At 40.1% G+C, this 11694-nt stretch overlaps 2 protein-coding genes across 3 annotated transcripts; one reads left to right on the forward strand and one right to left on the reverse strand.

Moving 5' to 3' along the window:
• Window positions 1-1997: 1997 nt before the first annotated feature.
• On the reverse strand, window positions 1998-9514 carry LOC144640756 (putative peptidyl-tRNA hydrolase PTRHD1). 2 transcript variants are annotated; one of them, XM_078499834.1, is made up of 4 exons: window positions 9346-9514; window positions 4871-4927; window positions 3850-4065; window positions 1998-2168 (listed from the first exon to the last, which is right to left on the reverse strand). In XM_078499834.1, exons 3-4 carry the CDS (start codon window positions 4045-4047, stop codon window positions 1998-2000), a joined length of 369 nt encoding a protein of 122 aa, XP_078355960.1. In that variant the 5' UTR covers window positions 4048-4065; window positions 4871-4927; window positions 9346-9514. The 2 variants fall into 2 exon arrangements, with proteins under 2 accessions (XP_078355960.1, XP_078355959.1); XM_078499833.1 differs by lacking the exon at window positions 4871-4927.
• A 10-nt stretch (window positions 9515-9524) lies between these two features.
• Window positions 9525-10335, forward strand: LOC144640755 (14-3-3 protein beta/alpha-like). The gene is made up of 2 exons (XM_078499832.1): window positions 9525-9938; window positions 10066-10335. Exons 1-2 carry the CDS (start codon window positions 9633-9635, stop codon window positions 10318-10320), a joined length of 561 nt encoding a protein of 186 aa, XP_078355958.1. The 5' UTR covers window positions 9525-9632; the 3' UTR covers window positions 10321-10335.
• The last annotated feature ends 1359 nt before the right edge of the window (window positions 10336-11694 follow it).

Below are 11694 nucleotides of genomic sequence, written 5' to 3' on the forward strand. Positions count from 1 at the left end.
CAAACCAAAAGGAGAACACATTTTAAGGCAAAACTAACACGTGAAGGGGTAAAATGGGAACTGGGATTTGGGCAATTGTTTACTGGGAAAATGGGATGAGGGGGAATTAATAGAGGGGGCATTCCGTAAAATCCCAGTTATAAACCCCCCTCCTGGTTATAGGACCATCTACCTGGAAACAACAACAAAAAATATGGTTATAAGCCCCCCACTGCAGGATGACAGTACTGAACAGGGCTAAATGTTGCTTTATTAAAACTTTTTAACTTGGATCAACACTGCTATGGATGGCTTGTTTCGAACCCTTTTTTTTTTCATTTCCACTAATAAGCCCCCAGATTTAAGCCTCTCTGTTTATAAGCCCATCCAAAATCCCTTATTTAATTGATTGCAACAATTATCCTAAGGGGATGGGGGTAATTGGTTTTGACCAACATTGACTGTTTTTTGTTGTTTTTTTCTTTTATTTCAATAGTTTTACAAAAAATGGATTCTAGTATGTTACACTCCTAACGATTTCCTCCACAACTGAGTGTTATCGTGAAACCACTGAATAAGGAATTTATTGTTCCACATTACACTATCACCCTCATTCTACAACCAAAGAGGTGGATCACCCCCCCCCCCCCAGGGGGACTCCTATCTGTTAGGGAAGGGGATGTCTCACTTAGGCCCCCGAGGTGGACTCCTATCTGATAGGGAAGGGGATGCCTCACTTAGGCAGGAGCCCGCTCCTGACTTAGGGGTATAAATTACAGATTTTGGTCTCACTTAGGATGCCATGATGGCAGAACACCAAAATTTTTAGCAGTCAGGGTCTTGTTTAGGGTTGCACATAAAGAAATAACAGAGATTCCAACCCTTTTTGAAGGAAAATAGGGAGTATTTTTAGCACTGAAGGTGTAAGCCTCAAGGGGGGATCTGGTGGCACATTCCACCAGGAAATTTTGCAAATTTAGGTTTTGACATCATTTCTGAGTTATTCTATAAGGTCTTTATTCTTTTTCACAGTCATTTTTGGTGCTTTTCTTTCATTGTTACACCCCGGGGGGGGGGGGGTACTCCATATAATGGCCTTTATGGGGAGGCTCCGCCCGAAAGGGGTACTTTTTTCAGGCTTCAGGTATATAAAAGGGTAGGGATTTCACAAGTTTAGGTATATGAAAGGGTATGAAAATCCGTCATTTAGGTTTTTAAAAGGGCCTTGAATTTAAAAGGGTAGGGATTTCACAAGTTTAGGTATATGAAAGGGTATGAAAATCCGTCATTTAGGTTTTTAAAAGGGCCTTGAATTAAAATATTTCGAACAGACGCACTTTATGGCTGTATTATTTTAATTTATAAAGCGCAACATGAAAATGACAAGAAAACGTCCTGTTCTAAGTCTATGCCATGTCTTTTAGGTATATGAAAGGGGTACCTTTTTTGAGTAAAAGGTATACGAAAGGGGTACAATTTCTGTGAAAATGGTATATAAAAGGGTAAGGGGTAAGAGCTTGGGGCGGAGCCTCCCCGTATAAAACTTTTTTGAGTGCCCCCCCCCCCCTGGGTGTTACACTCAGATCGCAAAAAAGTACTAAAGATAAATTTTTTTTCCTTGTTTTCAGAATTTCATGATAATTAAATCGGGAGAATCTGATAAAAATTGGGAGAGCGGAAGGCAACGCATCAAATCGGGACGGTTGGAATCTCGGAAATAAAAACACTGAACATCATACTGTGTTGGTGGTCTAGTATCTTAAGTGGTCCAAAATGCTTGAGCCATGCTGAAATTGGTCTTCTTTAGGGGCTTAACTCAATTTTTGTGACAAGCATTTCTGTTCCTTTCATATGGGAGCTGTCCAACCTCAAGTCACTAGCTTTGCAATCCAAAGCTTTTTAGCCATGCAAGTACAGAACTGTCAAGTCTTAACTATTTTTGAAAAAGCAAAAGTGATGCGGTAGATGTAACACTGATTGTAGAACCACTACACGTTATTTTAAAAGAACATATTACTTTATTTAAACAATTTAAGCTTTTTAAAAAAAGACTGTATTTGTTCTTTGGGATATGGTTTAGTAGCAAGGCAAGTAGGAAAGTTCTCTGGTTGTTCAATCCAAAGCTTGTGATCAATTTGATTTGATGATAAATCCTGTGACAATTTTTGTAGTTCAACTTCACTTGGAGCCTGCAATAAACAAATTTAGAGAATATTAATTAAATAAATCTAAGTACTGTTTTACAGTTTATATAAGTGGTTAACATGGTGGTTTGTTATTGTTTTTTATTTTGGACACTGCATTGAGTGGACCAAGTTTAAGTCCTGGCTAGGGTAGCCTGGAAATATGTCACCTGCCATCGTCATCGTCATTACCATTGCCCTTGCCTTCGCCCTTACCAACATTAACTTTATTACGGTGTCGAAAGTCTTCTACTAGCTGGTCACAAGTGGCCTATTAATCAGGGGCATTTTAATAGCAATAATTTCCTGCCCTCAGTGTAACCTTGGGGGTATAGGCAGAAGGTAACCACTGACCGGTTAGCTCAGTTGGTAGAGCCCCAGACCGGACCAATATTCAGGGTATTAAAATAACTGAGAAGAGTGTGCTATCTTTGCAATAACATCTGCAAATGTTTAGAGATTCTTGTCTTCTCGGATAAAGATGATAAACCATAGGCCCTGTCTCCTGCATCTCAGTTCACTGTTATGGTCAGTAGGGGATGTTACAGAATTCACACACTTATCAAAAGGAGTTTTACGGTGCTGTGGTCTGGCCTTGATCTGAAATTACATTTGGGGCAACTGCAAAAAGTTCCTCATTTCCCCATTTATTGGAATTACTGCTTAATAAATGCAGTCTGGTCTAAGTCCTACACAAAGTGTTGTAAAGCGCATTGCGTGTATAAAAATGATCTATATAAATGTTCTGATTAAAAAGACATTTGCGATAAAATGAAAAGAGCCTGGTTTTGTAAACCAGGCTCAAAATTTCAACCCAGGCAAACAGGCAGAAATATCTCATGTAATCGCATTCAAATTTCAGTCTGTGCTGAAAAATTAGATTGGGGATGCACAGTGATAGTATTTTCAAGGAAACAAAATGGTGGTAACAAGAAGGTTTCTGTTTGAAACCAGCTAAAATTTGCCACAAAATCAACAAAATTCCAGCCTGCCCCCTACGCGGAAATTAGAGCTGTAAGGCAACCTGATAAAAATTAATGCTGGGGAAGGTAACTTGTAATGGTCCAGTATCCCATCTGGGGGGGGGGGGTAGGGATTTTCAACCTCCCACTTCCTATATATCTCTTACTCCTGCTTTCCATACTTTATTCTCCCTCTTCATGTCCCTTTCGGTAGTGGTTCCCTCCTATTTGTCCCATTTCTTTTCCAACATACAATGAAATGATGCAAAATATTTTCAATTTCTCCCCGTTCCTGCCACCTTGGGAATCCTGCTTCCCAACTTCTCTTCTCCTGCCCCTTTTCTCCCGGACTCCTTCCTCCTAGGGGTGGTGAATGGTCGTTCAAAAAATTAGTATCTCGCAAAATTTCAGCCAAATTTCAGGGGTCTCGTCATCTTGAATTTTTCTTTGACGCCTTCTCGGAGTCTCAATTTCTTTTGCAAGGCTAACAAGGTCTCAGTGAGTGGATTGCAGAAAAGATATCAGTGTCGCTGTCTCGCAAAGTCTTGCATTTACCATGTAACACCCCTCCTCCTGTCCCCCTACACCATCCACAGGGAGTTACAAATTATACTTCTAGTCCCTTCATGCTATGGAAGCCACATAAACTGAATGGCAATAAATGTCACTTTGCCAGACTGCAGACTTGACCTTTTCAAGCATTGCTTCCTGCCTCAGGGACTCACCTCTAAAATAACCTTGTGCATATGGTCTAAGTCACTAGTATACTGGAGTGTGTTTGAATCATTACGATGCATCCAGAGTACAGCTGTGCATGCATGACAAGCCTGTGCTATGACAGCTCCTGTCGGCCACGACAACAACCTCAGAAGATCACCTCTAACCACAACATATTGAACTAACTGAGCATATGTTGACGTCATTGGAAGATCATGTGGACCCTGCAAAATAATATATTACATAATATATTACATTGTAAACAATTAAACAACAATTTTATAGCAACAATCCGTTTCTTAATCTTTACCCAATAAGCAATGTTACATATATTGTAAAAGGAGACAGATAAGTAGATTGTGTACCCTGATATAATGAGCCCCTTATAATGAGAGTACCAGGCATAATGAATGATACAGTCAACTCTCTCTTAAATGGGCACTGTCAGGACTGGCTCCAACTGTTCATCTAATAAAGGTTACTATTTTTAGCGGCTACTAATTAAAGCGATTTTTCAAAGCAAGATGTAGCGACTATTTAATTTAGCGATTTTCTGAAAAATTTGAAAAGTTAGTAGGTAATATTGTGTAACCAGTTTATAATGAACATATAGCTAAGAAAGAACAATTAAGTTACCACCATCTATTTTACAAATGAACAAATTGAAGTCATTAAACGAAAAAATACCAAAATTACAGTCAGGAGTTGACATTAATTCTCTTTATAAAATATCCTATCAACAAGCGCAGGGAAATGCAAAGAAAAGAAGTATGTGGTTAAAGTTTTGATGAACAATAACTATCCATTGCGGTTTATCAAGAGTTGTGATTCTCATCGCAAAGCTAATCGTCGTGTCTCAGACAGCAGCGACACTCCAAATGATGCCGCAACATCGTTTGTTGTTCTACCCTACGTGAAAGGCGTAACTGAAAGAATCTCAAAAGTTCTACGCAACAACGAGGTCAAAGTTGGCTTTAAACCACTTAACATGTTACGCACACGCTTCCCCAGACCGAAGGACAAACTCACAGCATTCCAGTCTAGATGTGTAGTTTACAGAGTTAACTGCCTTGACTGCAATTTTACCTATTATGGACAAACGGACAGAGCGTTAGCTACTCGAATTAAAGAACATCAAAGAGCAGTCCGTGTTTGCGACAAAAACTCTAAGATCGCGCAACACGCGACCACGTTTGGCCATGATATGGATTTCAATCATGCAGCGGTGGTGGACAAGTCAGGCGATTACCACAAGAGGCTTTTCCTAGAAGCGTGGCATTCGCAGAGGGACCAGAATGCGGGAAATGAACACATAGATATCCCTGATGTATATAAGTCACTTACATAATGTTCATAGTCTCGCACAGCGTTCGCGTGTATTGTATTAGTCACTCACGCGCGCGTACAATGTGAAACCGTTAAAAAGCCGTTATATGCCATGATAACAACCAAAGAAGACCGAAGATTCTCTGTCGAAACGTCTTGAGCACATTATGAGCGTTGTTTACGCTCAAATAAGTCAGCGTCAGAATTTATAAAGAAAATTGAAGTCAGTGTGACGTCAAAATTCGTTGCCATGGTAACATCATTTGAGGTCAAATATACCCTATTTTGGACCTTTTGAGGCTAATAACTCAAAAACTACTCGGTACCTACCAAAGGAACATTTTGGCCAATTTTTAAAAAAATCTGTAGGCAGGATTCGGAGCTACATTATTTTTTCATAAATTTAAGGTGGCTCTGAACCCCACCTACAGAATTTTTTTAAAAATTGTTAGATTGTTTGTTTTGTCCATTACACAAAAATATATGAAAAACAAACTTTCCCTTTCTAGTTTTCAAGATTTAGCCTCAAAAAGTCAAATATAAGGTATCTTTGACCACTTTGGACGTTGCTATGGCAACAATTTTTGATGTCACAGTGACTTAAATGTGTTTATTGGTAAAACCTTTACAAAGTTGTACTTAAATGTTTAACCTCAACATTATTAGTGTAGCTGTAATAGAATGCCAAAGATGGGAATATATAAACCATTATGAGCCACCTTAACCTTCAATTTCAAGTCTTCTGCATCTTAAACCGGATGAAACTGAATGGTTTACGGCGCTTTCAGCCTGTGCCTTTTTTGGAAATTAATTTTATAGGCACACAAACTACATACGTCATGTCATTTGTTTACCGCTGGCTAAACATAAAAGTTTTGTACCTTTTATTTTTATGGTGCTTTATTATGACGGTTAGTGAAAAGCCACTTTTTATAAGTTAACTGTGGAAGAGTTTAATCAGTGCCAGTTAAAAACAGTTGAAAGCTAAGAACTGTGGCCGCAGAATATTAAATATGATCGCTGTAAACGCGATCTTGCTGGGTCAATCAGCAAGAGAAAAAATTAATTTTTCTAAATGATCTGTAAACCGTTCAGTTTCATCCGGTTTACAAACATAGAAGATGGTAAACTGAAGTGTATTTGTCACAAAAATCTTTAAAATGCCTTTACTGCAACAAAAAGTTAAATTTAATCAAATTTGTGTGGGCATAAAATCTATTTTACCGTATATAACATTTATAGCCAGTTCATTTTCGTGTTCGCTCGTGCTAAGTGTTGTCTGACATACATTCCTTTGAATTTGAAGCCAATAGGGAAAATGGCTTTGTGATCGTATTTCGTTATGCACCTATCAATGTAAATCCCGCGGGGGGGGAGTGCGGGCAAAGACACGGGATTTGACAACAAGAACGATCCCCTCTGTCGGGCATTTGACTGCGAGTCGCGTCCCGGGGGTTGGGACATTTGACTTTGACCGGGAAGCGCCTGGATCCAATCTTCAGACGCGATTACCAAGTTCTTCCTTCTCGTGGCTTTGGAAATCATATGCTTCATTGCAAGGTACGATTCTGAGTTTTTCATCGGCATTTATCTGCCTCTTTTAACGCCATTTAGTCATAAAATAGCGATTTTAAGAATATTTTACTTTCAAGTACATTTGGAGTAGGAATCCTGAGGGAAATCTAAGACATCCGTGACATTTTATTGTTTTCAATATGAATACCGAAACGGTTGGATTGACAGAAAATAATGGTATGTAGAAAGTACTCCTGCTTGTTAGTTTGTTTTAGAATTCTGCCCCTGGGTGGGTCTTCTTAGGTACATTTGAACAAAAATATTTTTCCCACCCTCGGGAACTTGACTGCAATTTTTACTTTTCTGTCAAATCCCCACCCCTGGCCCGCACTCCCCCCCTCGCGGGATTTACATTGATAGGTGCATTACTTTACCCCTGCATTTTACCCCTGGTCTGCAGTCTGCTGTCCACAGCCTGCATTTACCCCCAGTCTGCAGTCTGCGTTTTACACTGACTGCCTTTGAAACCCATTAAAAGTCAAATCAAATCATTTTCAATAAAAAATTTTATGCAGAAAGTGAGCATCGTCATTCAAGTTTCAGTTAATTTCACACACTTCGGCAAAGTTAGGGGTGTCGAATGGTTTTGAAGGACCATTCAGCATCCCTAATGTTTGAAAGTCATCAATACATCTCAGGTCATCATCGGCAATGCTCGGAAGTCGTCCGAACATGTTCGAAAATCTCCAGAATACCCGGAATCTGACTTAGGAAAAGTTGGCAGGCCATATATAATATTGTAAAGCTTCATTAAATAGTGCCATCGATTCATATTTAAAGTTTAGTTTTACAAACTTCATAATTAGGTTTCCTGTTTTTTTATTTATTTATTCTTTTTCAAATAGATTTTTAACATTGTAAATAGCCTGTTCCAGGCGTTCGGTTAGTTGGGAAGCGGCGCGAGGAGCGGCGAGCGAAAAAATGGGGAGGGGACTAAGGCGAGGGGGCGAGAGAACGCCTGTGAGCATTTTTAACAAAAGCTAGTTCCGGTATACCAGATTCTGGTATACCCTCTGATTGGTCAATTTTGACACCTTTTGTCAACACTCAAGCGTCCTTCATCTTGAAGTGAAATGAGATATGGCTGCGGAGAGTGACGGTCACGCAGAGTTCAACTCAGCAGTAAACAACGCACTGAAGGATTTTCTGGTTGAAAGTCTTCGCAAAGAACAGGAAGACTGTTTAATTTGGTCTATGAAGGAGAAGTTTTTCGGTATACTTCCAACCGGTTTTGGAAAGAGTCTGATATTTCAACTGTTTCCGCGTGTTATGTCGACGGTAAATCAAAATGACACAGTTTCAACGATAATTGCTTTTCAGTAAATACAATAACCTAAGCTTCGCTAAAATAAATATACATGCGATAAAGCACTTTCTAGTTTTAAAATAAATATTAAAACAACACGTTACAAGTGAAGTCGAATGCGGTCCGTCAAAAAGATAAATTTGTAAATGCTTGTATTATTGACAAATTGCTATTTATTCCTCGAAACTCTCAGCCAGGAATTCAAACAGGCTTCAGCCAGCAGACAATCAAAACAACATAAGCTAAAACATTCAGAAACTGAAAAGCGTAAAACAGCAACGAGAAAATTCCGGGCAAATTCAAACGGCCTCGAAAATATTTGTAAACAGTAGCGGTAAAACTCATCTTGATAACAGTTTGTTCCACGTCAACATTCATTGCTGAATCAATCTGGTCCAAAATAGCTTTCACCCAGAGCCAAGCAGCGCCGCGATCTACTTTGTGTGGTTGATGTACTTGTAGATTCATTTTCTGAAGTGTGTGAACGCTTCGCGGAGGGAGTTTCTCCCGTCGGCGATCTTGCATTCACTTGCCGCTTTTGAGACGTTTCTCTTTCGACAATCCCCGAGAATAATTTTTGAACGCTGGCATGAGTTCTTGCAAGTGTTCTTGCGCAGGTTAAACAGCAAATTTCAGGAAAACGTGGGTTGGGATTCAGTTCATGTCCAAAAGAACTTGCGAGGTCGGCCAACACCAGACTCTCGGCTCCAGAAAACCCAACTAAATCTTTGCTTGAAACCGAATTAAATAAAGAAACTCTCGGTACCTTGTTCCCCTGGCACTTAACATTTTTTGACAAAACCTGCAAAACGTTGAAGGGTGGACTGACAATTCGGCGAATTCGCTTGCAGAAGACTCCGAGTGCAGACATTTAAACGCAGACGATAAAATGCATTTCCCAACGTGGAAGAACTTGAGAAATAATATTTACCGGGAAATCTGTCAGAAATCTGATTGAAACTGACAACTGAAAACCACAAGCTTCAATGTCTGCGCTCATGTTACCCGGGCCCTGTCGGAGGTCTAGAAGTGGGCGGAAAGACCTTTTGTTATGAATGCTCACAGGCGTTCTCTCGCTCGCCCTCCTCCCCGCCCCCTCCCCTTATTTTTTTCGCTCGCCGTTTTTCGCGCTTCCCAACTAACCGAACGCCTGGAACAGGCTACATTGTAAAGCGCCCACCCGGCCATATGCCAGGAAATGGCAATTTAATATAATCCTTGTATCATTATTACTGCACAGTGCAAAAACCCTTTAGCCGGTATATTAAGAAAAGAAAAAAATTGTTAGTTAACTCACCTTAGTAGCTCGTTTTGATCGTTCAGTAAAATGGGCAATTTACATTGAATTCCAACCTGTCAAACAAATTCAAAATGGCGCCGTCCAAAAAATCGCGCTATTGCAAATATAATTTATGCATTAGCATAATTTATGAGAAACGTCACGAGTTTCCACGGCGATACCCGGACCCCCCGCATGCGAACTGTTGAAGCACGCCCGCTCACTACGTCTTGTATCCAGCCATATTGGATCGTAAGAATTAGGAAAGACCGGCGGTTTTAGTCGGATAACGAACTTAAAACACAATGAATTATAATGAAATGACGCCAGACGAGAAAGTAGAGGCAGCAAAGCTTGCTGAACAGACAGAGAGATACGATGATATGGCAAAGTTAATGATGGAAGCGACTAAAGAGAAAAAGGCTCTTCTGAGTGAAGAAAGAAATCTACTTTCTGTAGCTTACAAGAATGTGGTTGGAGCGAAGCGTTCGTCTTGGAGAGTTGTGACAGCTCTGGAGGAAAAGCATGAGAATGATGAAAAAAAGGCGACCGTTAAAGAATATAGGGAGAAAATCGAGAAGGAATTAAAAACAGTCTGCGATGAAGTTCTGGTAGGTGTCGCACCCCTCCCTAGTCTGTAGTGTTCGTACATTTAACGGAAGTTCTTTAGATGACTTGCTACTATCTCAAAAGAATGTTCTTTTTTGTTCAAATTTTAAGCAAAGTTTGTCTCAACAGGACCTTTTGGATACTTATCTCATAAAAAGCAGTGAAAATGAGGACCTCGCGTCAAGCTTAAAGAAGGAAGAGGCCGAGGGTGAAGTCTTCTATCTAAAGATGAAGGGAGACTATTTGAGGTACAAGGCTGAAGTTGCCTCTGCAGATGATGATGCCCTCAGAAAGAGTGAGTTTTTCCATCCTTTTACTACTTGGAACATCCTCATGCAAATCCTATCGATATCTGTGGTGTCTGTTATTCTTGAACTGCTGTAGCTACCTGTCACAATTGCTTGAAATGTTCAGTTGAAACAGCATCTTACGATTAGTGCTTAATAGTCAAAACTAAACAAAAGAAAACAATGGGATTAGTTTCTAATAGTATATACTTGAGTAGTAACTATTTCACGGTTGAAGTAAAATTACTCTACCAGTCAGTAACAGATACCTTCTCCCCTCCAGTCCAATCCCCGGGCACCCCGGGCATAAGCATTTTGTGGAAGAAAGTGGACAAATTTCCCCATGGTGGGGATACCTGAGCTGCTCAAATGCCTGTGAGGAACCCAATTCAGTGCAATTCCTAAACAAAACTATATGTGGATAAGGATACTGTTGCTGTGTTATGCCATCATTCATGATCACAAAATTTCAAGTTACCAATCCATCCTACGAAAAAAGACAGCGGCTTTACATTTTACCACAATGGGCAATTCCAGAAAATATCTGTACCATACCACAGACGGCTTCCATATTTTAGCCCCCCTTGCCTTCGGAAATTCCAAAATGCGTTATCCCCCCATGCCCTCGGAATTCCATAATCGTTAACCCCCCTCCCGTTCAGATTTTTCATTTTTTCGTCAAGCTCTTTAGCATTCCTGTCAAGGTTCGCAAATATGCCCAATGTGGCGTATTTTACATGAAATTATTTCAAATGACTCGATCTTTACATAGAGACAGTCATTATGACTCAAGAGATTCTGGGATGAAAATGTAAAAAAATAAGACTTTTCTCCTTACCCTTGTTCAACAGATACAACCTAAATTAACTTTACATTGCCCCAAACTGGTGCAGAACATTAAAATAAGAATATCGCGTGATGCACGTGTGTAAACTCGGAAGATAATACAATCGAGTGCACTGACATATCCGCCATCTTGAATTTGAGCCTTCAGGGTCAGCAGTCGCTCCCATCCCACGTGGCGTCTCGAAGCGTATCAAAAGACTGAATGGACTAAATATTTGTGGATCCGCCTTGACAAGGAAACAAAGAGCAAATGAAGAAGTTCATCAATGTCAAGGCCTCTGAAGCTTGATGTAGAATCCACATTTTAGCGATTTTCTTTTGTAAATGAACGCAAACACATGCCTGATCGATCGATACTTGTCTTGTATCCTGCTTCCGCGACGCAGTCGTCAGTTCGTGCTTTATTTGTGAATTGGTAGTCCACAAAATAAGCATTTTCAAGGAACACACTCTTGTTTTCTCCTCTGGAAATCCAAGATCTGGAACTCCCTCATGCCTTCGGAATTCCAATCGTAAGTATCCCCCCATGCCTTCGGAATTCCAGTTGAAAGAACCCCCCCTTGCCCTCGGATTTCCAAAAAGCCGTCCGTGGTATGGTACGGATATTTTCTGGAATCGCCCAATA

Source organism: Oculina patagonica, unplaced genomic scaffold, assembly GCF_052425735.1.
Source record: "Oculina patagonica isolate OP01 unplaced genomic scaffold, crgOcupat unplaced452, whole genome shotgun sequence".
Lineage (NCBI taxonomy): Eukaryota > Metazoa > Cnidaria > Anthozoa > Scleractinia > Oculinidae > Oculina > Oculina patagonica.